The 26,235-nt window shown below is 45.1% G+C and overlaps 1 protein-coding gene across 4 annotated transcripts in view; it reads right to left on the bottom strand.

Moving 5' to 3' along the window:
- Positions 1-8,364: 8,364 nt before the first annotated feature.
- The window catches only part of MED10 (mediator complex subunit 10), a 206,265-nt gene continuing 188,394 nt past the window's right edge, over positions 8,365-26,235 (bottom strand). The window contains exons 4-5 of one of the 4 annotated variants that reach the window (XM_087867991.1): positions 10,940-11,043; positions 8,372-9,687 (exon numbers count right to left, since the gene is read on the bottom strand). In XM_087867991.1, coding sequence (XP_087724117.1) covers positions 9,669-9,687; positions 10,940-11,043 — 123 coding nt within the window. In that variant the 3' untranslated portion in view covers positions 8,372-9,668. Of the gene's footprint in view, positions 11,044-26,235 lie in introns of all 4 variants that reach the window. The other 3 variants (XM_087867989.1, XM_087867990.1, XM_087867992.1) reach the window with 3 other exon arrangements.

The raw sequence follows: 26,235 nt of genomic DNA, 5'->3' as shown, positions 1-26,235 counted from the left end.
AGGGCTCCAATCCCAAACCCCAAGGCTTTCCCAAGCCTGAGGGGGAAGAAATGTGTGCTGTCACCTTTGTCTTTGGGATGGAGCCCATCTTCCTGCTTTGTTCTGTGATCCTGTGTCCCAGCTTCCAGAAGACTGAACAGAATGTCTCCTTGGTTCTGTTCGTCCATGGGATCTCTGGCCCACCCTCAAGAGCACGCTTTAGGAAGAACAAGTGATTTATGAGCTATTGACATGACCAAGTGCAGGGAAAGTTCCAGGACATCCCTCGTCCCATATAGTCTGGTTATCTCCAACGAAAGGTTTAATCCAATTTGGTGAAGGAAGCTGGAACTTCAATCCACCCGGCGTCTTCTATTCCTTAACTGAGGGACCCAAGAAGAATTTGGGGTGATGTAAGGGTATGCCCTGGGGTACAGTACCCGTTCTGCCTGGGAAAGTTAGGGTCATTTATGGGTTGGTGGACGGGGCTGGATGGATGAGAAGCGCATCTCTTTGGAGAGAAAGACAAGGCAAACCCAAGGCCTGAAGACAGGAGTGGTTATGGAGGAGACCCCTGAGCTTGTGAGGGTCAAGGCTGCTTTGAGGCCCGTGGAACTTGTTCGCTGGACTGTGGAGTCTTTCCTTCCCTTATTAAGTCTAACATTGATTTCATTTCTACAACAAAACTCCCATTTTTGTAAGCTTCAGGGGAGGTGCGGGTTTTTCCAGCTACACGAACAATCGATGGGAACACAGTGCATACAACATAGTGCACACACACACTCACAACCACACAACCACACACGCGTGCACACTCACGCGAGGCCCTGTTTTGCACCTTGCCTCCACTTCAGAAACAAAGAGTTCTGTGCCTGGGAATGAAGGGCAAAGGGCAAAGTCAGTGGGGTCAAGGGGCTGAGTGACACCTAAGATCACATGAGGGCAGCAACTTCCCAAGAGAATCCGGATGGTCAGCTCTGAGGTGAGCACACAGCTCGCAGCGACTACCTGCCACCCCGAGCCCCCGGAATCCCCGTCCTGCGCGAGCTGGTGGGTGTGTCTCTGGTGCACTTGGGGACGAGCGAGCACCTGGGGGAGCCCATGATGGGGGCAGCTCTGCCCTCCCCTTCACCCCCACTCTAACCCCACCTCCACCCCTACATCTCCCACACCCCTATACCCCCAACATCCCCATAGTCCCTCCAGCCCCCCACACCCCTACAATCATACCCCAACTCCCCCGGTCTCCACACTCCCAGCCCCAAGTCCCCCAACACCCCCACACCCCTACTCCCCTCAACCCTATACCCCCACACCCCCTACAGCCCCACACCCAACTCCTCCACCCACCAACCTCCCTCACCCCTGCCCCAACTCCCCCAATCCCCCCAATCCCCCACCCCCCCCAATCCCCCACACCCCATCCAGACTGCCGGCCTCGCTGGGTGCGCTGAGCCTGCATCAACTTGCCAAGGCAGAAACCGTCCATCCTACTGCCTCAAATTAAAGATGGGAAGATTATCGAGTCTCTGCCCATAATTACCTGTAAATCACTTTTATTCCTCTGGTTCTCATTACCGTAATATCATGCAGGATAAACCCGGAGTGATCAATAACTCAGGCACAGCCCTGCTTTCCGTGCTCCCCCGAGAGGTCCTGACTTTCGAATTCATCACCACTGCGCCATGATTATCTTTCACTTCTCGCTGCCTCGTCCAGGGGGAAAGAGAGCGATTTCTCCCTGAGGGGCCCCTCTCCATCACCTGCTCAGTCACCTTGTGAGCCCCCCCCCCAATGCCCCAATGCATCCCCTCCAGAAGCTGAGAGGCTCTGACCGTGTCTGTCTGGCATTCGGTCGGACGCCAGATCTGCCCAAACCTCTCCGTCACCTGCAGGGGTGCCGGGCACTGTGGACGCTGTGGCAGCAGGGCTTCCGGCGTGGCGTCTCCAAGGAGGGTCAAGGACAAGAGCCTGTCTATAGAGTGTCAGGTGCCTGAGATGGAGGGATCATTGCTCCCACCCCCTAGACTCAGAGAGGGTGAGTCATCGCCCCCAGGTTGCACAGAGGTGTGACTTGATGTCTGTCTCTATAACTCCACTTTGCTCCCCAGCAGCGATCCTGAACCCCAGTTCCTTTGGTGGCACCACTTCCAAAGCAGCTGAGAGGAAGCGTGTGCGTACCAGAGCCCGGGGCTTGGTTCCCCAGGGACCTCCCGCGTATATGATTCATGGGGAGCAGCTGCGCAGAAGCTCAGGCCCACCTGTGGGCAGGCGTCTTGGCGCTCCGGGCCAGCTTTCCCATCAGCTGTCCGCCCCAGGGAAGCAGCATTCGGGGAGGCCGAGTTCCCTGATGGAAAGTCACTACCGCAGACACACTGTCAATTTCACGGCAGACTCAGAACACATGTGCACAATAACTGCAAGAATCTCTCTTTTCAAAATGTTAAAATAAGACAGTACATTTCTAGCGCAGTTCTGTGCAAGACGGACACCTCCTGGGAGAAGGGTGGGAGACTTTTATTAATACCTGTGAAAGGTTTAACTCAATGAGAGGAAGTTCAGCCTTGCCCGAGAGGTGGCAAGTCTGTGATGCATTTCAAGAGCTGGAGGGAAATGTAAGACTGTTTTCACTATGATTACATAGTTTATGTGGAGCAGCTAACTTCCAGTCCAACCTCATTGCCTTGGAGTGAAGAAAAGAATCCAAGAGCTCTCAGCCAACGCGGCCATGCCCTGGGGGTCTTCCAGACCAGACTGCGCATTGCTCACAGGTGCTGAGGTTTGGAAGTTGCATCCAAAGCAGGTCTGCACGTGTGTGCACGTGTGTGTATGTGTGTGTGTGCGCGAGAGAGGCAGAGACACAGATCGGTGTGCCTGGGGGGAGGGGTGTTCCTTAACTCTTCAACTTTCCAGTATCTTATTAGATTCTCCTGAACATCTTCCCTGGGACCCAGCTCAGCAGCTACTGTGGACACAGACGGTCAAGCGGGCTAGCGTTCGCTCAGTACCACGGCGTTCCAGACGCCAGGCTAGGTTCTGGAGACACGACCGGAACGAAATTGCACCTGTGTTCTCAGGAGGTCCAACGCGTGCAAACTGAAAAATGCTCTCACACCTAGAGTTTTCTGAATTAGATTCTTGACAAATCAGAGATCTTTTTGATATAAAGTTTAAGAGAAAGAAATCAGACTTTCTTATAATAGCTTTTAATTTCAAGATCCAATACAATAATTTTGTGAGTATCATTTTGTCCCAAACTTGCATCTTTAGTGGTCATAATAACTCCTCTGCTCTGGGATGCTAGTGAAGACCTTGTTTCTGGGGGGAAATTACTATCCTGTCTGCCCCGAGTCTCTCTGGGCTCCAGGGTGTAGGGGCGGTCCCTGGTTGTCCACTACCTGGCCCCCGGGGGTGATTTAGCAGAATATTGCCTCCTGAGTATAAACCTCCCAGAGAGAAGGTAATTAAGACTTTGGGCTTTGGATTGTGTCATTTGCATATGAAAACCATGCTCCTAGGGGAGTCATTTGCTGTTTCTAAGAATTAGCCAGCCCTGGGAGGAGCGTTCTCTCCCTGGCCTGCTACCCCCTAAGGCGGCATCATAAGAAAATAAAAACATGGTTAGTACAACTAAGAAATCAAAGTGTGGGAACTAGCAGGGAGACATTGCTGAACTCTTCCTGGAGGACACAGTATTTAAGCTGAGTCTCAAAGACTGAGTCAGCCTCAAGAAGGCAAATACCCACCAGAAGAAGAGAATTCTAGATTTAGGGAACAGCTTATAGGATTTGCAGGGTAGCCTGGAGGGGCTAAAGAGGTTGTGTGGCGGGCCGCAGGCTGGTTGCTCCTGGCGGACTCGGGGCAGGTGAACGTTCTCGCATGTTTTATTTGCTTATATTTTTATGTCATTTCTTTGTGCTTATTTATAAAAATTTGCCTGAAGTACACAGTACATGCTGAAAAGTGAGCAGATCGTTGGTGTGCCCTGGACAGGCATTTACACAGTGACCATACCCATCGTGAGGACCACCCCAGTCGAGAGACTCAACATGGCCAGCACCCCAAAAGCCACCCTGGTGTCCCTGCCATGACTTACGCCCCCTAAAGTTCACCATCTGCTGCCTTCCAGCCCATAGAGTCACTTTACTTGTTTTGATTTTTTAATTAGTACAACCCAGTTCCTGCACTGCGTGCACTTCCACGTCTAATTGTGTCATCCAGAGTCCTGTGTGTGCCTGGAGCTTCGCTGTTCCAGGTTACATTGTGTGGCTACGCACCAATTTATCCAATCTGTTGTTGGTGGACTTGTAAGGTGTTTCCAGTTTTTAGCTGGTGTAGACAAGGCCTCTATGAACATTCCTTTAGATGTCTTCGTGCATATAGATTCTCATTTCTGCTGTGCTGATTTCCCCCTGGTTCAGAAGTTTCTGGGTCACAGGGCATGTGCAGGTAGATGCCCTAATGACACTTGAAAGATGCTGTCAAGGAACCAGTGTTCAAATTCTTGTGACCGTTTCCACTCCCACCAACAGTATCTGAGGAAGGATGTACTTTTCCACATGCTTGTCAACACTTAGGATTCTCTCACTGGTTTATTTTTACTTTCAGTCATTTCAGGGGAGTGTGGTGCAGGACCATATTGTGGGTCTGAGTTTCATTTCCCAAATGAATTTATCAGTCCAATGGTCATTTAGATACCCTTCACCCCTTTCTAAAGTGCCTATGCAAGACTTGAACCCAATAACTTGAGTTATTGGTCTTCGGCTTATTACTTTGTAAGATTTCTTTATATATTCTGGATCCGAGTCTTAACAATATCTTCTCCCTGTGTTTTTCTTTCCTACTCTCTCACTGGTGTCTTTTGTTGAACAAAATTTCTTAATCTTTACTTAGTACCATCTATGGATCTTTCATGTAATGGTTAGTATTTATAGTATCCTGTTTAAGAAACCTTGCCTGCCCTAAGGACAGCTGTTTCCTTGTATTATTTCTCATGATTTATTATTTTACTTTTCACATTTAGGTCTTTGAACCATACGTAAATTTTTATAAGATTTGATTTAGGGGTCAGGTTTCATTTCTTTCCCTATGGATCTCCAATGTATCCACACCACTTATTGAAAAGACTATTCTTTCCCAGACCATATTTCATGGTCACCTTTGCCAGAAAGCCAGCCTGTCCATATGTGCGGGTGTGTCTCTGCTCTCTTCGGTCTGGTCCATTGTACCACATTGTCTGCATTACTCAAGCTTTATTATGTTTTTTAAATGTCTCAATATTTATTTATTTTTTTTTAATAATAATTTTTTACTATATTATGCATTACTCAAGCTTTAAAAGAGTTCTCACCATTCAGTACATGGCGGTTCACTCTTCTTCAAGATGGTTTCTGCTGGGATCGGCCTTTTGCACGTGTTTTGCTCGTACTACCAACAATTTAAAACACATACACACACGTCAATAAAATATGCATGTTAGCTTTCAAGCACACCTGGAACATTTATAGGAGTTGGCCACATATTGAATCATAAGGCAGGTTTCAATAAATTTCAAAGGAGGAATCCAGAACATGTTTGCTGATGACTTTAGAATATAACTGGATTATAACAACAAAAATATAGCTAGAAAATTTCTCATGTCTGTAATTTGCTGGCTACCCGCAGCAGATGATTAGAAAATTAAAAAAAATTTTTCAGATATTATTTACAATAATCTCAAAACCATAAGACCTCAAGGCAGAAAACCACAAAATTGCTACTGGAAAAAGAAGAAAAAGAAAGAAAGAAAACTTAAATAAATAGTAGGCTCTACTTTCTTATGGATTAAAAGACTTGATATAGTATGATGTCAACTTTCTCCCCAAATCTAAGAATTTGTTGTAATTCCAATTAAGATTACATAAGTATGTATTTTATTATTTATTTATCCTGCTGAAGTTTGGGATACAAACGTTATAAATCCGTTTGGAAAGGACTAACATCCTAGCAATGTTTAAGTTCGTGCCCCACAAATCTAGTTTACATCTTCATTGTATATCAGTTACCTTTAATTTCTTTCAGCAAAACTTTTTGGGGTTTTTAGTACACAGATCTTCCACATATTTGTTAAACTTATCCCTAGATCTTTCGTATCTATGTTATTTTAAATGTTATTGTGTATTTTTTTAATTTTCTAGAAGAATACGAAGAGTTGAATTAATAACAATATTGCCCACAGCTGGTCAATTAAGAAATTCTTTACTACCTGAGAAGACTTGCTAAAAATCTTCTTTTGTGTTGGCAGAAAAAAAAATGCACAAAATTTATTTCACTAAATTTATATTTATTATTGCTATCATTATTGCTATTATTTATAAAAATTAGATCTCTAAAACTGAACTTAGCAGAAATAATGGCCACAAACAATAACTTTCAATGACAGAAGGCTAATTGGGTAAATATCATATGTACAATAAATTACTGATGGATCAAACCCTGAACATACAATTTTCACAAAATAAAATTTATCCCAGCATAAGTAATTTTATAAAAAATATTATACAGTTTAATAAAAAGTATGTAATTGGAAAAAATCATAAATTGCTCTATGACAGATTTGATCAAGGTTTCGGAGGTAAGCTCTAGGGAACACACCAATAAAACTTCTTCACTGTTGGTGTGAACCGGATAAGAATGTTTTATCTTGAACACGAAGTCCAGATATTTTTAAGAGGGAAACCTTGGGTTGGAAGTGTCTATAATCCTTCTGACGCCATTGCTGATTCCATAAAGGACCTGCAGCCGCCAGCCAGCCATCAAGGAAAGCAGAGCCAGTTGACCTTATTCTACAACAGGAAATCACATCTCTGACTCCAATGAGGTGCAATTTGGATGGTCAAATGCATACACGTGGCAGCAAGGAAATCAGAGAAATAGAACACAAGACCGTGGGTTCCCAGAGGAGGTATAAAATGAGCTGGCATGGACAGATGATTAATGGCCTCATCAGTGACCACCAGCCAAGCCAAGGAATTGTGGGCTGAAGACCCTCCTGGGGACCAGGCACTGGCCGTTACCGCCACACAGACAGAAGCTTCCTTGCTTAATTGAATGTTCACAGGAGCTCCTGATCCCTGCTGCTATGCTCATTAGTTATCCTGGAGCAGAGAGGAGGGCGGTCAGCAGTTTATTCACGCAGCAGGTGGAAACGGTCCCTCGGCATTGGAAAATTGCTGTATGCGAGAGGCCATGCACCTGAAACTTCGAACAAACCACAGGAGGTCACACTGAAAAGAACAGATCTGGTCAAGCCAGCGCTCTGTGCTGCAGGGGAGGAGGAAGCAACAACTGAAAGATGGAATTGTCCAAGTCACCTGCCTCGCCAGTGAGGGGAAGCCAGGACGGGGGACAGCCACGGTCCCTCCTCCTTTGCCATCCTGAGGCCTCAGACTCCTGGGGCAGCGAAGGAGTTCCTCCATCAACCATGCCCTTGCAGTGATCTGAATAAACACACACACACACACACACACACACACACGCTGTATTTTTCAACTGCATAACTACTACTGCGATTCATAAAATACAAACTCATTTCAAGATGTTACTGAATTCATATCTTTTATCATAATGTATTTCCTCAATTAGTGTTTATTAAGAGTACAACCACCTCCTGAAATCCCCCCCAAATCAGTGACATTACTAAAGGCTTCTGCTGGAAAGGTTCGGTAGCCAGTGCTGTGCACTATGCTTCTAACTCTAACACGTTTCTAGCATCCCATTCAGAAAGAAACAAGACAAAGTTGGGTGAGAAACATGCATATTTGAGAATCCCTCGCTTTTCTTGGTCTTGGATGATAAGAATGTCTGTGAATTCTGTTCACTAGCCCATCTGTAAGGGAAACAGTGAATGCCCCACACTTCTTCCTGAAAGGTAGCAATTGCTACATTGACTTGCAAGCTCTAGCATTGTCCCTGAGAATGACAGTGCAAATGAGTACAAAGATGGGCGGGAGAAAGCAGTCATTCTACTAGGGGGGAAATCTGGAACTCCAAACCATTCAAATGCTTTTTCAAATCACAAATGACCTTAAATGCAACTTTAAAATAGAACAAATAACAGAACAAAACCATGGATGCTTTAATCATTTGTCACTTAGACTGTACTGTCTTCCACTACAACCCAAAGGGCACCTGTGTCCAGATAGAGCGTCATCTGTGTTTTCAGCAAACAGCATTGACCCCGTTGCATCATGGAATCTCCTTGGACTGTGCAGTCTTAGATGGGTGCGTACGTCCGCTAGCTGAGACCATCCCCAGGCAAGTTTACAACTGAGAACATGACCTTTAAATCCGCCAAGAACCACAGACCGAGAATCTGCTGTTTCTTTTATTTTTTTTTTAAAGATTTTATTTATTTATTCGACAGAGATAGAGACAGCCAGTGAGAGAGGGAGCACAAGCATGGGGAGTGGGAGAGGAAGAAGCAGGCTCCCAGCAGAGGAGCCTGATGTGGGGCTCGATCCCAGAACGCCGGGATCACGCCCTGAGCCGAAGGCAGACGCTTAACCGCTGTGCCACCCAGGTGCCTCTCTGCTGTTTCTTAAATAGAATTCTAATGCTTCTGAAGTCGAGGCCAAGCAGGCAATGGAAGCAGCAATTTGCTCACATTGCTGAACAAACAGTGTGGAGCCATTAGGTGAACTAATCATTACATAAAATCACAAGAATTTCTGTAGAGTCAGTCCCCCCCCGCCCCCCCGCCGCCATGGATCCTGTCCTTGTGCAAATTTCACTTTGAAAAACCTAAATGCAGGCTTTGTATGTATTTTAAGGGACTGGATTTACTGGAGAGACGAGCTTTGAGACGGAGTGTTGCCCAGTGGTTTTGGGGAGCACTCCTGGGAGCGTGAGGGATGAGGGACTGTGCAGAGGGAGAAGGTGAACTGCCAGCATCACTGTCACAGTGGCCTCAGCTGATCCTCGGGAAGCGTGGGACTTGGGATGGCCCTTTGGAGAGGTCCCTCTGCTTATGGATCATTAAGGAGCAGCTCACAGGTAACCCCCAAAGCCTGCTCCTGCTGCAAGGCTCCTCGCAGCTGAGTCAAAGACCGAGAGCAGGCCAAGCACAGCCTGCAAGAATGAGCTATAATAGTCACATCCATAGCGATGAGAACAGGTGTCTTTCAGCAAGAATGGTCCCATGTCAGGCATGGAGCCTGGCACTCTCCAGTGGTTATTTATTCTCCACGAGCATTCTGTAAGGTAGGCATACTCCCAAAACTGCTGCAACCAAGGACCACTAACTGGGGGGGCTTAAAACCACAGAATTTATCATCTCACCGTGCTGGAGGCTGGAAGTCCAAAATCAGGGTGTCGGTAGGACTGGTTCCTTCTAAGCACTCAGGGGAAGAATTGCTCCACACCTCTCTCGTGCTTCTGCTGACATCTGGCAACACTCGGCGGTTCCTGCCTTGTAGACACATCACTCCAGTCTCTGCTCAGTCATCAGATGATGTCCTAATCTCCTCTTCCTATAGGGATGCCTGTCATATCGGATCAGGGCCCACTCGACTCCAGTATGACCTCCGCTCAGCTTAGCTGATTACATCTGCAATGACCTTTTTCCAAATATGTCCACGTTCTAAGGTACTGGGGGTTAGGACGTCGTGTGAATTTGGAGGTGACACAATTCAGCCCATAGCAATAGGTATTCATTCTGGTTGCCGTTCTCTATATAAAGAGCTTGACACTATTAGCTGGGGTTCGTTCAGGAATATAGAAACCACATCAGTTATTTTAACAGAGAGAATTTAACACAGATAATGAGTTAAGTAGGTATTCGTCATTGAAAACGTATCAAAATATCCTATCACGGAGAAAGAATCATGCAGGAAGCAGCTACCTTCCCAGGGGTGGAGGATCCAAGGGCAGCCTAAGACCATTAGAATTTAGAGACTCAGAGATTCGGATGAGGATGTCAGAACTGGGACCACAGGTGGGCACAGCTCTGGAGTTTGAAGGTGGGGCCTCATGACACCAACACCCAAAGCTTAGAAGTGGGGTGCTTCTGTCTCTGAGGGGTGCATGGGGTCTGGCTTGGGGAAAGGATGTAGAACTGGAAACTGGAACGAACAGGCAGAGCTGAGGTGAAGGTGTGTTGCCAGGACGGGCTCACCGCGAGGCCTGGGCCCCCGGTCTTCCAGCCTGGAGGTCTCCCCCCACTATTATCTTTGGCAGAGCGTCACAGGGAGAAACTGGCAGAGCAGAGGGGCGGTTTGCAGAGCGCGGGCCTGCAAAGTCCGGAGGGTGAGACGATACCTCGATCACAACAACCCACCCGGATTCAGAAAGTCTCAGCAGGCAGGGAGGGCCAAGGTCTACACCCAGGTCTATACCTAGGTCTACACCCAGGTCTGGGCCACTCCAAACTCAGATCCTGGCCCTTTGATTACTTCCCCTTCAGACAGATATTTACGAATGGGTAAGTATGAACTGCTTTCATTAATTACATCATAATCCAAGGACTAATTCAAAAGAACAGCAATTTATTAAGCAGAAAAACAAAGCCATCTACTCAGTGACCAGGCTCATTAGCCAACCTTGGATCACAAGGGAAAAGTCGGCTATGCTCTGTCACACAGAAGACGTTCAGTGACAGGGCTGAGGGAAAGAAACGCACTAACAGAAGAACAGCAGCTAGAAACCTGCTGGCCTCAGAATCGGGGGGGCAGGGGGCCACACAGGATATAGAGCCCTAGTAAAGTCAGTTTGCTGTTCTCAATCAAATAAAGACCAGAAAAATAGGATTTAAATTATAACACGTGAAATTAAGTTAATAACCTAGGAGAAGGTGGAATGTTCTTCTGATAGGAAGCCCGCTAAATAAATCCTTTCGTAAAAACCGAGAGGACACCGGCATTCCAAGCAACAAGTGGGGCTTCTTAACGTTGGTTCCACCACTATTTTGCTAGGACGGACTTACCTTTGATCGGTTAGCAGATATTTTCTTGAAATGTTGAAGTTGAATATTCGTAAATCAAATCGTCTTCTGCTTTCACTTCTGTTCTGCCGCCCGAGCTCTCTAGTCTATAGTGAATGAACGAGTAATAAAGCCATCCTTAGTATCTATGCAAGCACGAAGTCAAAGAAACGTCAGAATTATTTACTCTTTCTGTATTGGTGACCTTAAAACAGGATATTTGTGTGACTGCCACAATTTCCCTTTGTTTTCTGCACGTGTAAGTCCTAGAGACACGACAGCCTTCTCTTCTCAGTCTGTAGGACCATGACAGACTCTATCTGGGACCCGCTCGTTTATAGCAATTAAACCACAACAGCGAACAGCACTATCTGTGCAAAGGAGATGAGAGACACTAACAGAGGCTGGCGAGGAGGCAGACACTCTCTTGATTTCCTGACTTCTGAGTGTGCTGAACCCTCAGCCTTGAAAAGCCACAGAATTTCCAACTTCTGTTTGTTTCTGTCTCAAGGCATAAACCCAGACCATCAACCACTCATTGCTGCCAACAGGGTCCTAAACCCGTACACCATTGAGGCCATTTCCGTGCCCCTGACTCCATCACCCTCCTCCCCAGGGAGCCCACCCCTACACCCTTCTTCTCTGGGCTACTGATTCCATCACCCTCCTCCCCAGGGAGCACACCCCTGCACACTCTTCCTCACCTCTGAGTCCCTGACTCCATCACCCTCCTCCCCAGAGAGCCCACCCCTACATATCCTTCCTCTCCTCTTAGCCCCTGACTCCATCACCCTCCTCCCCAGGGTACTCTGCTGCATCCTTCCTCTCCACGGCATGCTGACTTGGTACTCTGAGCATACTTGAGAAGAACGAACATCGGCTTCAGAGTTGGCAGAACAGGGCTCAAACTCTTGCTCTATCACTTTCTCCCCATGCGGCGTCTCTTCGCTGTGTTCATGTGCACAGAGAGAACTGGATCACACCTGCCCTGGAGGGTTTTGGACAAGGGGGGGCTATGGTCAGATGAGGCTGTGTGAGGATGTGCAGCCTATCGTAGGTATCGAACAAACAGCCCCTCTCTCCAGCTCATCATCCTGTGTCAGCAACGGACTGTTGTGGGTCCGGGTCCTGGGTGAGCAACGCCTCACATGGACAGCGGGAAGGAACCCTCAGGCAGCTTGGCTACCACCTCTCTGTCTTTGGAGCTTCCTTTGAGATACTGAAGAAAATTTCGAGACGCAATCCAGGTATATTTGTCCAAGCCATGTTGGTACATACAGACATGTGAACTCCGATTCAACAGTGTTAAAGTCATATTACGTAAGCGCTAGAGAGAAATGTGGAGACCACTTGTACCCGTGTCCTTGCTTCCCACCTAGGAAGACAGCTCCCTCACATTAAACCGTGACTACATTGCTCAGTCCACACAGGCTGCTGGAACACAGGAGCAGAGCTGGGAGGGGTGTAACGACACACATGTATCTCTCACAACTCCAGAGGCTGGGGGGCTGGCTGTCTGGGGTCAGGTGAGGACCCTCTTCTGTCTGCAGACTTCTCACTGTCCTCACGTGGTGGTAAGAGCTGGGCGAGAGCCTGCTCTCCTCTCCTCTTATCAGGGCACTGATCCCACTCATTGGGGCCCCACCCTCATGACCCGATCACCCACCAAAGGCCCCGCCCCCTACTAGTAATTCTATCATCACATTTGGATTCAGGGGTCAACATATGAATTTAAGGGACACAGGAGGGACAAGTGCTGGGCAAGTGCCGATCATACATGATCTTATCTAGTTCTTGCAGCAACTCCAAAAGGGAAGAATCATCTCCAATGTACACGTGGTAAAACTGGTCCCCAGGTCATCCAACCAGTCAGGAGCAAAGCCAGGACCAACATGGTCCAGGGCTCTTTCCCGCTTATTGCCCTGAATCCTTCGAGCCTTCTGTGAGCTCCAGGCAGAGCTGCCCTCATCATTATTTTCCATGGCTAGAAACGGAGCACCTAAGCCTGCCTGGTGTTTCTGGTCCTCTAACAGAGGAGCAGGCGACAATGTGAGGCTAATCCTTTCACATCAGCCGTCTGACTGCAAAACAGACAGCCAGACAAATGCATGCATGCACACATGCACACAAGCATGCCTACATGCACACACCTTCACATGCACACTGCACACAAGCTTACATACATACACACATTCACATGCACACATGCACACAAGCATGCCTACATGCACACACATTCACATGCACACAAGCTTACATACATACACACATTCACGTGCACACAAGCATGCCTACATACACACACATTCACATGCACACCACACACAAGCATTCATACATATACACACCTTCACATGCACACAAGCACACAAGCATGCCTACATGCACACACCTTCACATGCACACTGCACACAAGCATTCATACATATACACACCTTCACATGCACACAAGCATGCCTACATACACATTCACATGCACACAAGCACACAAGCTTACATACGTACACACACATTCACATGCACACATGCACACAAGCATTCATACATATACACACCTTCACATGCACACAAGCACACAAGCTTACATACATACACATATTCACATGCACACATGCACACAAGCATGCCTACATACACACACCTTCACATGCACACTGCACACAAGCATTCATACATGTACACACCTTCACATGCACACTGCACACAAGCATACATATATATACACACATTCACATGCACACAAGCTTACATAAATACACATTCACATGCCACTGCACACAAGCATATGTGCATATACACACCTTCACATGCACACAAGCTTACATACACACACCTTCATATGCATACATGCACACATGCTTACATACATACACACATTCACATGCACACCGCACACAAGCATTCATACATACACACACCTTCACATGCACACATGCACACAAGCTTACATACATACACACACCTTCACATGCACACATGCACACATGCTTACATACATATACACAGATTTATATGCACACATGCACATACTTACATACATGCATATACACACAGACATACATCCAGAGATAAATCTGTGTCAGATGTAAGGCTGTGAGTAGCTGATCCGCTGGGATACCCTTGTGGCAAAAAAGCCTTATTACGTGGTTCCTGGTGGGTTTGGGTCTACACAGGCCTTCCTTGTCCGCCAGTATCAGGGACCTGGGATTGACATCCTGACAGCAAGTAGAGTTTCAGAAGAAAGAGATCAACCCAAGGAAGAGCAAGAAAGATGGGAAGAAAGGATGCTGCCAGCCTGGTTAGCCGAGCCAGCCTGGGGATCTGTGGGGTGAAAGGGTCACCAAGCTCCCCCTCATTGCTGGAGCATGAGCTTTGAGAACATTTGTCTGTCTGGGAGCTAATGGCTTCGGGGAATTTTTCTCTTAGGGGCCTGGGAAATATAAGTGAATGAAGAGATAAGGATAGTCGACAGGGAGAAACTTGACAGACTGTGAAAGCCCCAAGCCTCTTATTTCTTCCAGATTAAATAGGAAAATAGTCAATCATCAGAGCGCAGACAAATGGAACACAGGTCAGAATGCCGACATTCTGGGAAGTCAAATACGGGCTGGCAACAACAGGGGCTGTATGGATTGATGTATTAAAATTGCTCCCCGTGGGTACACTTTCACTGCCTTGTATATATCCTGGAAATCGATGGCACTATACTGCTTACCAAGCTGTCTTTAAGCATAATTAATTAATCAGGGCAGTAAGCTACTAGAATGAAATCTACTTTTCGTTACTTGTGTTCTTAAAAAATGTATGACTCAAAGGTATTTAACAATCATAAGGTGACTATATTTTATGTTATATGAAGAAAATTGATTTCACTTATTTGAAGTTCTCATTTTTATACTAATTTCCAAAAAACGTGCTCAGATCATATGATAAAATGGAAAAGCCAAATTCTTTTTAATTTCAGGAAAAAGTCAGATTACAATTGTGATGTCACAGGCCTATTCTTGAGTTCTGACATTGGTTATAACTTCAAGAATCGTATTAGAAAACTCATGCTGTGGGGTTCTCCTTTTTAACCTCTGTACTCAGCATTCAGTGAGATGTTGAGAAGAAAGGTCATTTACTCACATTTCACGGAGGGGCTGAGCTCCACTCAGGTGTGACCACCATCAGCCCTGAATTTACTCCCCTACCCTCCCACCATCACCAAGGCTCCTTTTCTAAGCATGTGGCACTAACATCATGATTCCATCTTCTGTCCCTCCCCCCCCAACACACACCTTCTGAATCTGCTCCTTTCTTTGTGATGTCATTTCCCATAACTCTCCCTAGCTTCACAAGTGGGTAGGTCATAATTTTCCTGTCTATTCAGGCTCAAAAGTGTCATCAATTTCAGGCAGAAAAAAATGATATAAATCCACACTAAGATTATAAAACTTTAAAAACTCCAAAGAGGTAAAATCCTAAAAACAGCTAGAAAAAATACATCTACATATATACACAGTGTGTGTAGAAAGAGAAATGGAGAAAGTCTTTCCAGTGAATGAGAGTAACAACTGACTTCTTGCTAACAGCCACGAAAGCCAGAAGACATGGAACTGACACTGCAATGAGGGGGGAGAAATAATTCCCAGTGAGCATATCTTTCAAGAATAAGGGCTAAATAAATACTCTTTACACAACAACAAAAAGCAAAAGCACTGGGAACAGCACAGTAAAAGAAATTAGGGTGTAATTCAGGTAGAGTCAAAATTTTCCCAGATAGAAGGTTCAAAATACAAGAAGAAAGTAAGTACAGATAAAGTTGCAAGATATGTATAAACCTAATAAAATCTACTGTGTAAATATATCTCTGAAGAACTAAAACAAAGTAAAATCTTAAAAAACAACAGTGGTAGTAAATAAAGCAGGAGAGGATAAAAGAGTTAAAGTGCTCTACATTCCTTCCATTACCCCAAAAGAGGGTAAACATGATTATTTTAGAAGTGGTAAGTTGAGTAGGCATGGTGCAATTTCTGGGATAAGAATTAAGAGCACAACAGCAAAGTGCATGACTTTAAACCAGTGAAGAGGAAAGACAGAATTGAAAAATACTTAGTGAATCTAAAGGAAGTCATAAGAAGAGACAAAAATTTATAGAACAGGTGGGGAAAATCCAAATCACAAAGTAAGATATTACATTTAAACCCAAGTATGCCAGTAAGCCTGGTAAATGAATTAAATGTCAACACAATTTTTCCATAATAAAGAACTAAAATTTCTCCTCCTAAGGAAAACATTAGGTCCAAGTGTCTTAACTCACAACTTTTACTCGAGCATTAAAAAGAAAAATCAAAATGTAAATAAATTCATTTGAAGAACAGGAAATGTCTCATGTCGTTTTCTTTCTTTTTTTTTTTTAAAGATTTTATTTATTTATTCGACAGAGAGAGAGACAGCCAGCGAGAGAGGGAACACAAGCAGGGGGAGTGGGAGAGGAAGAAGCAGGCTCCCAGCAGAAGAGCCTGATGTGGGGCTCGATCCCATAACGCCGGGATCACGCCCTGAGCCGAAGGCAGACGCCCAACCGCTGTGCCACCCAGACGCCCCCATTTTCTGAGACAAGTATAGCATTAATGAAAAATCTGACAAGAACAATAGGCAAAAGAAACTCATAGGCCAATCTCTCTTGAACGTATATGTAAAAAGTCTGAACAGAATATGGACAAACTGAATCCAGCAAAAAGTATACATGTCATTACTAAGTTAGCTTTAACTGCGCAATGCAAGGCTGGTTTGATTGTGGGAAACCAGTCAATGTAATCCAAAACATTACTAGAACAAACGAAAAGTCACAGATGCAGAAATACCACTTGATAAAGATTTTCATGATAAAAATTACAAATTGCCTCATAAATTAAGAATAGAAGAGATTTTCCTCAGTCTAATAAAGAGATTCTACAAAAAAAAATTATGCAAAGCATATTTAATGGTTAAAACGTTGACATCTTTTGAGATCAGGAACAAAACAAAAATGCCTCATACTGCACATTGCTTTCAACTTTGCAGTGGAGGGTTAGCCACCAGTAAGGCAAGAATTACAAAGAAAGGGAAAATATAAGACCTAGAAATGGAGGTGATGTGCTTTTAATTTGATGGGTGAAAATTTCTTTTTCTTTTATTCAAGTATACTTAACATAGAGTGTTAATTACTTTCAGACGTACAGTATAGCAATTCAACAATTTCATACATTACTCAGTGCCCATCATGAGGATCCTTAATCCCCATAAGCTATTTCACCCATCCCCACCACCTCCCTGGTAAACCATCAGTTTGTTCTATATATTTAAGAGTCTATTTGCTAGTTTGTCTCTTTTTTCTTTGTTTTGTTTCTTCAGTTTCCCATATGAAAGAAATCATATGGCGTTTATCTTTCTCTTACTGACTTATTTCACCTAGTATTAATATCAGTATCTCTAGATTCATCCATGTTCTTATAAGATTATGTTGTTTGTGGAAATGCAAACTGGTGCAGCCACCGTGGAAAACAGTGTGGCGGTTCTTCAAAATATTAAAAATAGAATTCCATATGAACCAGTAATTCCACTAGTGGGTATTTCCCAAAGAAAAGAAAAACACTGATTTGAAAAGATGTATACACACCCGTATTTACTGCAGCAATTTACGATAGGCAAGATATGGAAGTAACCCAAGGGTCCATCATATATATATATATATATATATATATATATATATATATATATATATATATATATTACTCAGCCATAACAAAGAATGAAATCTTGTACATGCATGAATGCTTGGCTTAAATCTAGAGTGACAGTTAAGACTAGTGGAGGTGTCCTTTTGATAAATACTGTTGAGATAGTGATCCACCTGGAAAAGCATAGATGAAATCAGAGTACTACTTCATACACCATATGTCAGAAACATCTGCAGGTAGATTAATGGCATGAACGTTAAAGGTAAAGGATAAAACACGTAGGCAATTATATAGAAGAACATATTCATGACTTTGGCTAGAGAAGAGCTTCCTGTTTTAACAAGACCAAAAAAAAAAAAAGTCCCACTAATCCTAAATTTAACTATATTTAAGTACTCACAATTTACTAAAAGACAGGATAAAGACAGTGAAAAGAGGGTTTCCAAGATTTCCCATTTGCTAGCTCACTTGTTATTGGCACCACAACTGAGATAAGGCCAGAGGATGACAAAAAAGAGGAGACCAAATGGACGTGATGAATTTGGTTTGAGCATATTGAACTGGAAGTGCCATGAGTTGCCCAAGTGGGACCCAGACTCTTGTAACTCTTACGATGGGAAGAGTTCACTCATGGGAATCCCATCGCATTGGAGAACAAGCTTTCCCCAAATTATTATTCTTCACTGTCTTCCTTCCCATGATCTCACTCACACTTGTAGCTTTCAGTGCACCTGCAAAAAGGCATCTCCCTAAATCCACTTTTGCTACTTACCCATCCCTCACCATGCACCTTTTGCATCTGCTTATTGGACCTTTAGCTCCCGGAATTCATCATCTGTGAACACACACAATAATTTTCTCTCACAAACCATATCCTCCTTCCGACTTCACGTTTAATCATGTTTCAAATCACGCAGACATAAAACCCTCGAGTTCTTTTTGGTTCTTTCCTCTCCTTTCCTGCCTCCCTCTATAGCCAATCGATCACCAGGTCTTAGGAAGTTTTCTTTGTATGGTTAAGTTTGCATTTTCTATCCCTTCCTTTCCATTCCCGCCATCCACCCTCTGGACCGTCACATCTTTAATCTCTCATTCCTGAACTCCCATAAGATGCTTCTAAACCATCACTCTGCCTCTGATTCATCCATTCGCAGATCATTTCTCCCATGAGTGTATCACTTCAGTGCTCAGAAATGATCAAGGGTGGCCATTGCCCAGAGCAAACACTGGGAGTCTGGCCACATCCTGCCATGCACCTAGTGTGTTCTGTGCTGCCATCAGTTATGATCGGATGCTGGTCCCTGCTTTTGCTGCCCCTCTACCTCTGCACATACACACCTCCTGAACGTCATCCCTCATTTCTGTTTTCTTAAATTCTGCTTATTTTTTTATAATCTCATTTAAATGTGACCTGCACTTGAATCAGCCAAGTTAAGTTACCCCACGTCTGAAATGCCAAACTATGTCATCTCTCCTTCCTTACAAGACTGGTGTCACAGTGATTTGGTTGCAGTTTCTTGTGCATGTTTTAATCTTGACTCACTAGATAATGAGCTGTCTGTGATCAGAGACACAAGGTCATGTAACTTTGTAGTCTTAGTGATCCTTAACAAGGTATTTTCCACATAATAAATGATAAGTAATTATTTAATGAAGAGTCCATTCTTTTAACTATCATCTCATACAAAATACTCACTTAATCTGGAATGGTAACTTTTTATAAAGGTGCACCTGCAAGTTGTCTTCCATGGAAAAAAAAGAGGGTAAATATATTGTAAGTTCCTGTGAGCACCACAGACGACTAGTTTTAAAGCATCCTTACTATGGATTTCCATATCTTGGGCATATGTATACCTCACGGATAAGAGTATGTCCTCCCCTACATAACTAAAAGTTTTAAGAAATTATTTAAGAAAACCCAACTTATTCTCAATGTGCAGAGAGAGTCAAAATTGAGATATTTGTTGCCAAAAAAAAAACTCAGTCCAAGAAGAAAATATGATTTACAGTGGTTTTGAGGCCATAAATCTTTTGATTTTCTCTAGCTGAGGATAATACCTACTTTTAAAATTAAGAAATAAAGTATTATTTGGTACAACCAAGAAGAAGAGGAAGTGAAAGAGGAGCAGGAGGAGGGAACAGGGAAGGAGGAGAGGATGAAGCCATGAAACGTGAGTTCTAACTACACCTTACATCAAATTTTGCCTTCTTTCTTCCTTCTTTGGAAACAAAATGCTTCCTGCAGAAGAGCAGGCTTTGCAATGACAGGCTACTTGGGATGGCCGTGTTTAATTATCTGAGGAATCAGGATAGGGAGATAACAAACAGAAAGTCATAGATTATCCAGAACACTCATTTCAGTTATTAGCTTGGATTTGGTCACATCTCAGACTGTCACCTAGCAACATCCAAGTGCCTATGTGTCTATGATCAGTTCAGCAGAAGCTACCTCTTGCACTGTGAACAAAACCAGGTGCAGAAGTCAGATTCTTACATGTTTAGACTCCTCTTGTCTATTCCCAAGCAAGGGGTCCATGTGTACCCACCTTTGCTTCTAGAAATCCGTGCATATCTGGGTCATCTGGGGGTTTCAAACTCTCCCACCATGGTAGTGAACTCAGCCCTCTTTGAGGCCTCTGAGTACTCCAAGAGCAATAAGACAATCAGGACATCTCAAGATTCTTCTGGAAAAGTGCATATTTCCTGGGTTACTCACCAGGGAAACCCCACAGCCCAACCCCAGAACAACCCTACACTGTTCGCTACATAAAGAACAGGTTCTGAGCTTCTAGGCAGTCCAGACTTGCCAGTACTCAGAGCGCGGCATGGCTGCTCTCAAAGGCACACTGCTGGCTACATGAGTCTACTCTTGTCCCAGCAATCCAGCATCTAGAGTCTCCAGGGAGAAGACCAGCATCCTGTCCTTGAAGTTCTGGAGTTTCTCAGAATAGTCCTGCAACCTAGCTGTCCTGAGCTTGGATGTGGCTTGAGGCCAGCTGGGGCTGGTTGAGCATGAATGGATACACCAGATCCGATCCCACTGGATGCAGACCTTCGTGGACATGCCATGAAGACATCTGGGTCTCTCACACTTTTGTGTTAGGCTCTTACTAAAGCCTTCTGAGGATCCTGGGCTACAAAGATATGAATGAATAACTCCATTATCTGCTCCCACCAATGGTCCCAACCACTCTCTTCCTAGAGGAAAAAAGCAAGTGAGACACCCAATAATGAAGTCTTTAGAAGTTACTGGAGAGAGAGAAGGGAGAAAAGCACTTCACCTCTGATGAAGATTAAAGGAGCCAGCCCATAAGCCTTGTTCCTTAAGAAATCCCCAGTCTCATGGCCCCTTGGACCAAGTCCGCAAGGACAGATATTAGAGGTGAAGGTTCACAGCACTTACATGATTTCAGTTCATAGATATTGTAGGAGAATTCAGAGAAAAAATAAAGTTTTGTCATTATAGAAATGAGGCCCTTCGGAGCCCCATATAAAGTGACAGCTACCACCTAGAGTTTATACGTGTATGTATCCATCGGCCTCTCTCTTTAAAAGTTTTCTAACTAAGAATAGCAAAAAGGCCTAGTTGAACCATAGCCCCTTCTCCCCCAGGATGTCAGTGTAGATTTGGGGCTGGTGTCTCTAGGACAGGGTAGAGCAGTCCTAAGTCTGCTCATTGGCCCTGATTGCTCACGATGCTGTAACTGTCTGTCGCCTGGAGTGGCTATACCTTCAAATCCCACTGGGCCACCTACCTTACTGGGCCGGGCGGTTCCCAGCTTACTCGAGGGCTGTTTCAGTTTAACCTGCCTTATACTGCTCTCCCACCTCATGGTGGTCCCCAGGGCTCCACATCACTCACCTGACTTCCTGTTCACAGCCTCCTAGGGATCCACATGTCTGATATAAATATAGCTAGGTTGGTCCTGACCTCTGCTTTTTTCCCTTAAGTCACCTAGCTTCTACCTACCATGGTTTCCAACACTTTGGGAAAACACTTTTTGTCCTGGTTCCAGCCTAGGTGTCCAGGGTCTATCTCAGGTATCTGATAGCAGGTAACCCCAACTCCATGAATGCCACCCATATGTGGCCAGTGATACATAGCAAAATAAAACCATTGGGAAGTTATTCTAACAAAGCACACGCATCACTTCTTTTAGATGAAGAAACACGCAGGGGCGCCTGGGTGGCTCAGTCGTTGAGCGTCTGCCTTTGGCTCAGGGAGTGATCCCGGCGTTCTGGGATCGAGCCCCACGTCAGGCTCCTCCGCTGGAAGCCTGCTTCTTCCTCTCCCACTCCCCCTGCTTGTGTTCCCTCTCTCACTGGCTGTCTCTATCTCTGTCAAATAAATAAATAAAATCTTAAAAAAAAAAAAAAAAGAAACACGCAAATGTCAAGGAGTCAGTCGGTGTCAAATCCACGCTGGTGTACAACACCATGCTAGACTTTGCAATGGAATAAAAAAAGGTCTTCAGGGGCGCCTGGGTGGCACAGCGGTTAAGCGTCTGCCTTCGGCTCAGGGCGTGATCCCGGCGTTATGGGATCGAGCCCCACATCAGGCTCCTCCGCTATGAGCCTGCTTCTTCCTCTCCCACTCCCCCTGCTTGTGTTCCCTCTCTCGCTGGCTGTCTCTCTCTCTCTGTCAAATAAATAAATAAAATCTTTAAAAAAAAAAAAAAAAAAAAGATCTTCAAGACATTGTCAGCACGGAACCTTCAAATCAAGTTGGAGGAAGTAAGATTTATGAGATTCCAAGTGTTTATCCAGTGCCAGCGACATGTATTATGTGACCATGTAAGCAAGCCAGGACTGGCAGATAGAAACCCAGCTATAAACTCAGGCTGTATGATTAAGCAATAAATTGTGTAAATTGAACAACTGTTGGAAATGTTCTGAGTCACTGTTAGCAGTCCGAGGTCCAAGACTGCACAGGGCAGGAACAATAAAATGGCACCTTTATATTCACTCTATAAAGGTTTAGCCGAGAAAGATCAAATATAGCCCAAGGAGGTAGAGAACGTCTCCGGGCTGGGACAGGGTCTGGGGCACCCAATCAGGTTAACTCGCACAGACGGTGGACTCGAGTCTCTTTCCCAGCCTCACCCAAGCGTAGGTAAAGAGCGATAGCTCTGATCTCATTCCTGCGTTCTCGTGGAACTGGGGTGGCAGTGGTGCTCCCCAAGGCGACAACTGATTGTTGGAAGAAAATAAATCTTTTTTTAAGATTTTATTTATTTCCTTGAGAGAGGGAGAGAGAAAGAGAGAAAAAAGGTGAGGGAGAAGCAGACTCTCCACTGAGTGGAGAGGCTGAGGCGGGGCTCAATCCCAGGATCCTGAGATCGTGACCTGAGCTGAAGGCAGACCCTTAACTAACTGAGCCACCCAGGGGCCCCTGAAGGAAAATAAATCTTATATGTTGAATGGTTTGTGGCCCTTCAAAGCTCAATGCTACTTTACCAAAATTCATTCCTTAATATTTAATTTATTTCATTAAATAAATTAGAATTTATTTCTTAGTGGTTTGATATTGAAAATAAGTTCAGAAACACAGACCTAAGTCTTTTGATTAACATCGGCTAAGCTTTCATGAAAATTAAAAACTTACATACATCAAAAGACACTACAAAGGAAGTAAAAAGATAATCTAGAGGATGGGAGAAAATATTTTCAAATCATGTGTCTGGGTCAAATCATGATATGGATCTTGTATCCAACATATATAAAGAACATTTAAAACTCCATGATAAAAAAGACAAATGGCCCAATTACGACACGCGCAAAAATTTTGAATAGACGTTTTTCCAAAGGAGACCTTTGTCCAAAATGACCAACAAGTACACACACACACAGATGTGTTCAACATCATTAGTAGTTAAGGAACTGCAGATCAAAACTGAAATGAGGCACGACTTCACACCCACTTTGGATGGCCATAATCGGAGAAGGGAAAAGACAAGCATTGGCAAGGATGTAGAGAAAGGAGAACCCTCCAAACTGCTGCTGGGAGCGCAGAGTGTCGCACACACTGTGGAAAGCATCGGGCAGTTCTTCTGAAGTTAGACATAGGATTCCCATATGACCCAGCAATTCTACTCTTAGGTACACATCGGAGAGAACTGAAAACGTGTTCATGCAAAGACGTCTATACGTAAGTTCAAAACCATATTATTCATAAGAAACCAACGGTGGCAAACAGTAGAAACAACCCAAATTTCCACCAACTGATGAATGGGTAAACAAAATGTGGTCTATCCATAAAATGGAGGGTTAGTCAGCCATAAAAAGCTCGAAAGCATTATGCGAACTGAAAGATGCCCGACACAAAAGGTTATGCAATGTGCGATTGCGCTTCCGTGAAATGCCCTGAGTGGGCAGCTCTACAGAGACAGCAGATAGGTCAGGGATTGCCAGGGGCTGGAGAGGAAGGAGGTGGAGAGTGACCATGAAGACGCAGTGGATTTCGTTTTGAAGGGGTGCGAACATTCTGGAATTACATAACAGCTATGGTTGCACACCTTGTGAATACACTAAAAAAATAATGCTTTAAAGTGGTGAAATTTATGATATGTAAACTATATTTTAATTTTTTTAATTGACCAAAGTGCTTTTTCTGGACAAACCTGTAGGTCCTCACAACATGTCTAAGATGTAGGAGCAGCAGGGCAGTGACCTCCTCCCTCCTCGTCCCAGTGGATGAAGGGATGTCAGGTCATAGGCTCATCTCTCCCTAGATGGCGAACCACGCCAGACCTTGCAACTTTTCCAGTGAAACAAACAAAATCAGCCAATGAAGCACGTGTGTGGCTCGGACATCGTGTCTGTCATCGAATTGCACGCGCAGCTCAGAGATGAATCTATTGATCGCTGCCGTGCCCTGCATGAAGCAAGCGTGGCCATGCCTGAGAGAATCGCCGAGCGGGTCTGGTGCTGTTAGCGACCAAAGCAGAGCAGTGATGGACTCAGATTTATAGGAGGATGACAGAGGAGAGACCAGCGCTGGCCGGGTTTACTCTCTGCCCCTCCTCAGCAGAGGTGCGGGAAGTGAGGCTTCATCCTCCGTGATATTGCTCCAAAACAAACAGTATTCTGAGCCAAGAAGAGTGCTGGGAGAAAGCAGTGGCTGTCAAGACCCAGGAGGGACCCTCCGCTAACCACGGCCTCTCTGAGGCGGAGACTGCAGCATTCCATGAGCTGAATTTACAGCCTGTCTCAAAAGATTTGAGAGAGATTATTTCAACTATAACCAGCAACCATCACCTCTAGAATCCGAGACTCCACACTTGTTCCTTCAAAAGTGATCCCGAAAATGGGTCTGTGGCTCCATTTTTTCCCACTCGACTAAGGCATTTGTTTGGTTTTTTCGATTTGCTGGAGGCTGCTGACATTGCAGACTTGCCAGCAAGTGTGTTCGCAGGGAGCTGGGCTGGTAGAAACGGGCGGGGTGAATTGAACCGGACATTGTCCTGGAAGTGGGGCGGGAAGGAGGTGGAAACACAGGTGAAAACCCTGGCGTTAGGTCAGGGCTTCACCCGTAGTGGGACATGGGGAGGTCTGTGCTGTGCCTCCGGCCACCACAGCTGCCAGCCCTGGGGGCTCTGACAGCCACAACCCCCACCCCTGGGGGGTCCTGCATCTTGACAGCCTTAACCTCCAGGGGGTGCCCTGCCCCCTGTCAGGAGCCTCCAGTTTCCCCAGTGAGCCCTCCTAGAGGTCAGGAGTTTGCTAAAATCAGGCTATTTTTCAGGTCCACCCTATCTCCAGGGCCCATGACTTTTAGAGCTGCCTTGTTCACCCTCCCAATACGGTCCCACCCCCCTCCCCTCCATGCCACCCCCTCCTGCGGGCCCCTCTTCTCCCTGCCTTTGTGCCAGCCTCACTGGAAGGAAGGGACAGCTGGTGGCCATCTCAGCAGAGCAGCCCCTTTTATTCTTGAAAATGGTTATTCCGTCACTCGACTAAATCTTCCTATTCCATCTTTCCCTCGAATTCACAGTTCTTCAAGTGCTAAAGCCTTGTCACTGCTCTCTGCAGGACCCTCGCTATCTCAATCGCCCCTCGCGCTCTATTTGTGGACTCTCGGGCGGGGCGTTTCTATTTGTTGGCCTCTCATTATGGGGAATGAGTACCATGATTTAGCCGAAGCCTTTCTGTCTGCATTTTAATAACGATTCGTCACTAATTCCTTGTCTCTTTCCTTTGAAGGGGCTGCTGCCCGCTCAGCTTCCCGGCAGACGCCCCTCGCCACTAATGAGCTGGTTCTTTGTGCTAATTGCGCCCCACCTGCTCCTTCCCTGCCATCTGACTCCCGGCCTGAGAGATGCTGGCAGGTCCCTACAGATGCGCGGAGGTTGTTGCCTCCTCACCCAGGGGGGTCAGCCGGCCACCTCACCGAGACCCCTCAACAGAATGACAGCGAAAGGTGACAGCAAACTCTCAGCTTCAAACCACCCCCCGCCGAAATCTCCCAAAACAGAAGAAAAGCGAAAAATCAGCAAGAACCATCCATCCATATAAAGTAGTTTAACAATAATAATAGATTTACAAGAGTTGTAAGGGATAAAAAAAAGTCTTGATTTTTTTTTCCCCATCATTAGA

The sequence above is a fragment of the Ursus americanus genome, chromosome 15 (genome assembly GCF_024610735.1).
Source record: "Ursus americanus isolate L20-20 chromosome 15, mUrsAme1.1.p, whole genome shotgun sequence".
Classification (NCBI taxonomy): Eukaryota; Metazoa; Chordata; class Mammalia; order Carnivora; family Ursidae; genus Ursus; species Ursus americanus.
The sequence above is the reverse complement of the archived record's forward strand: the minus strand, read 5'-3'. Positions and strand labels throughout refer to the sequence as shown.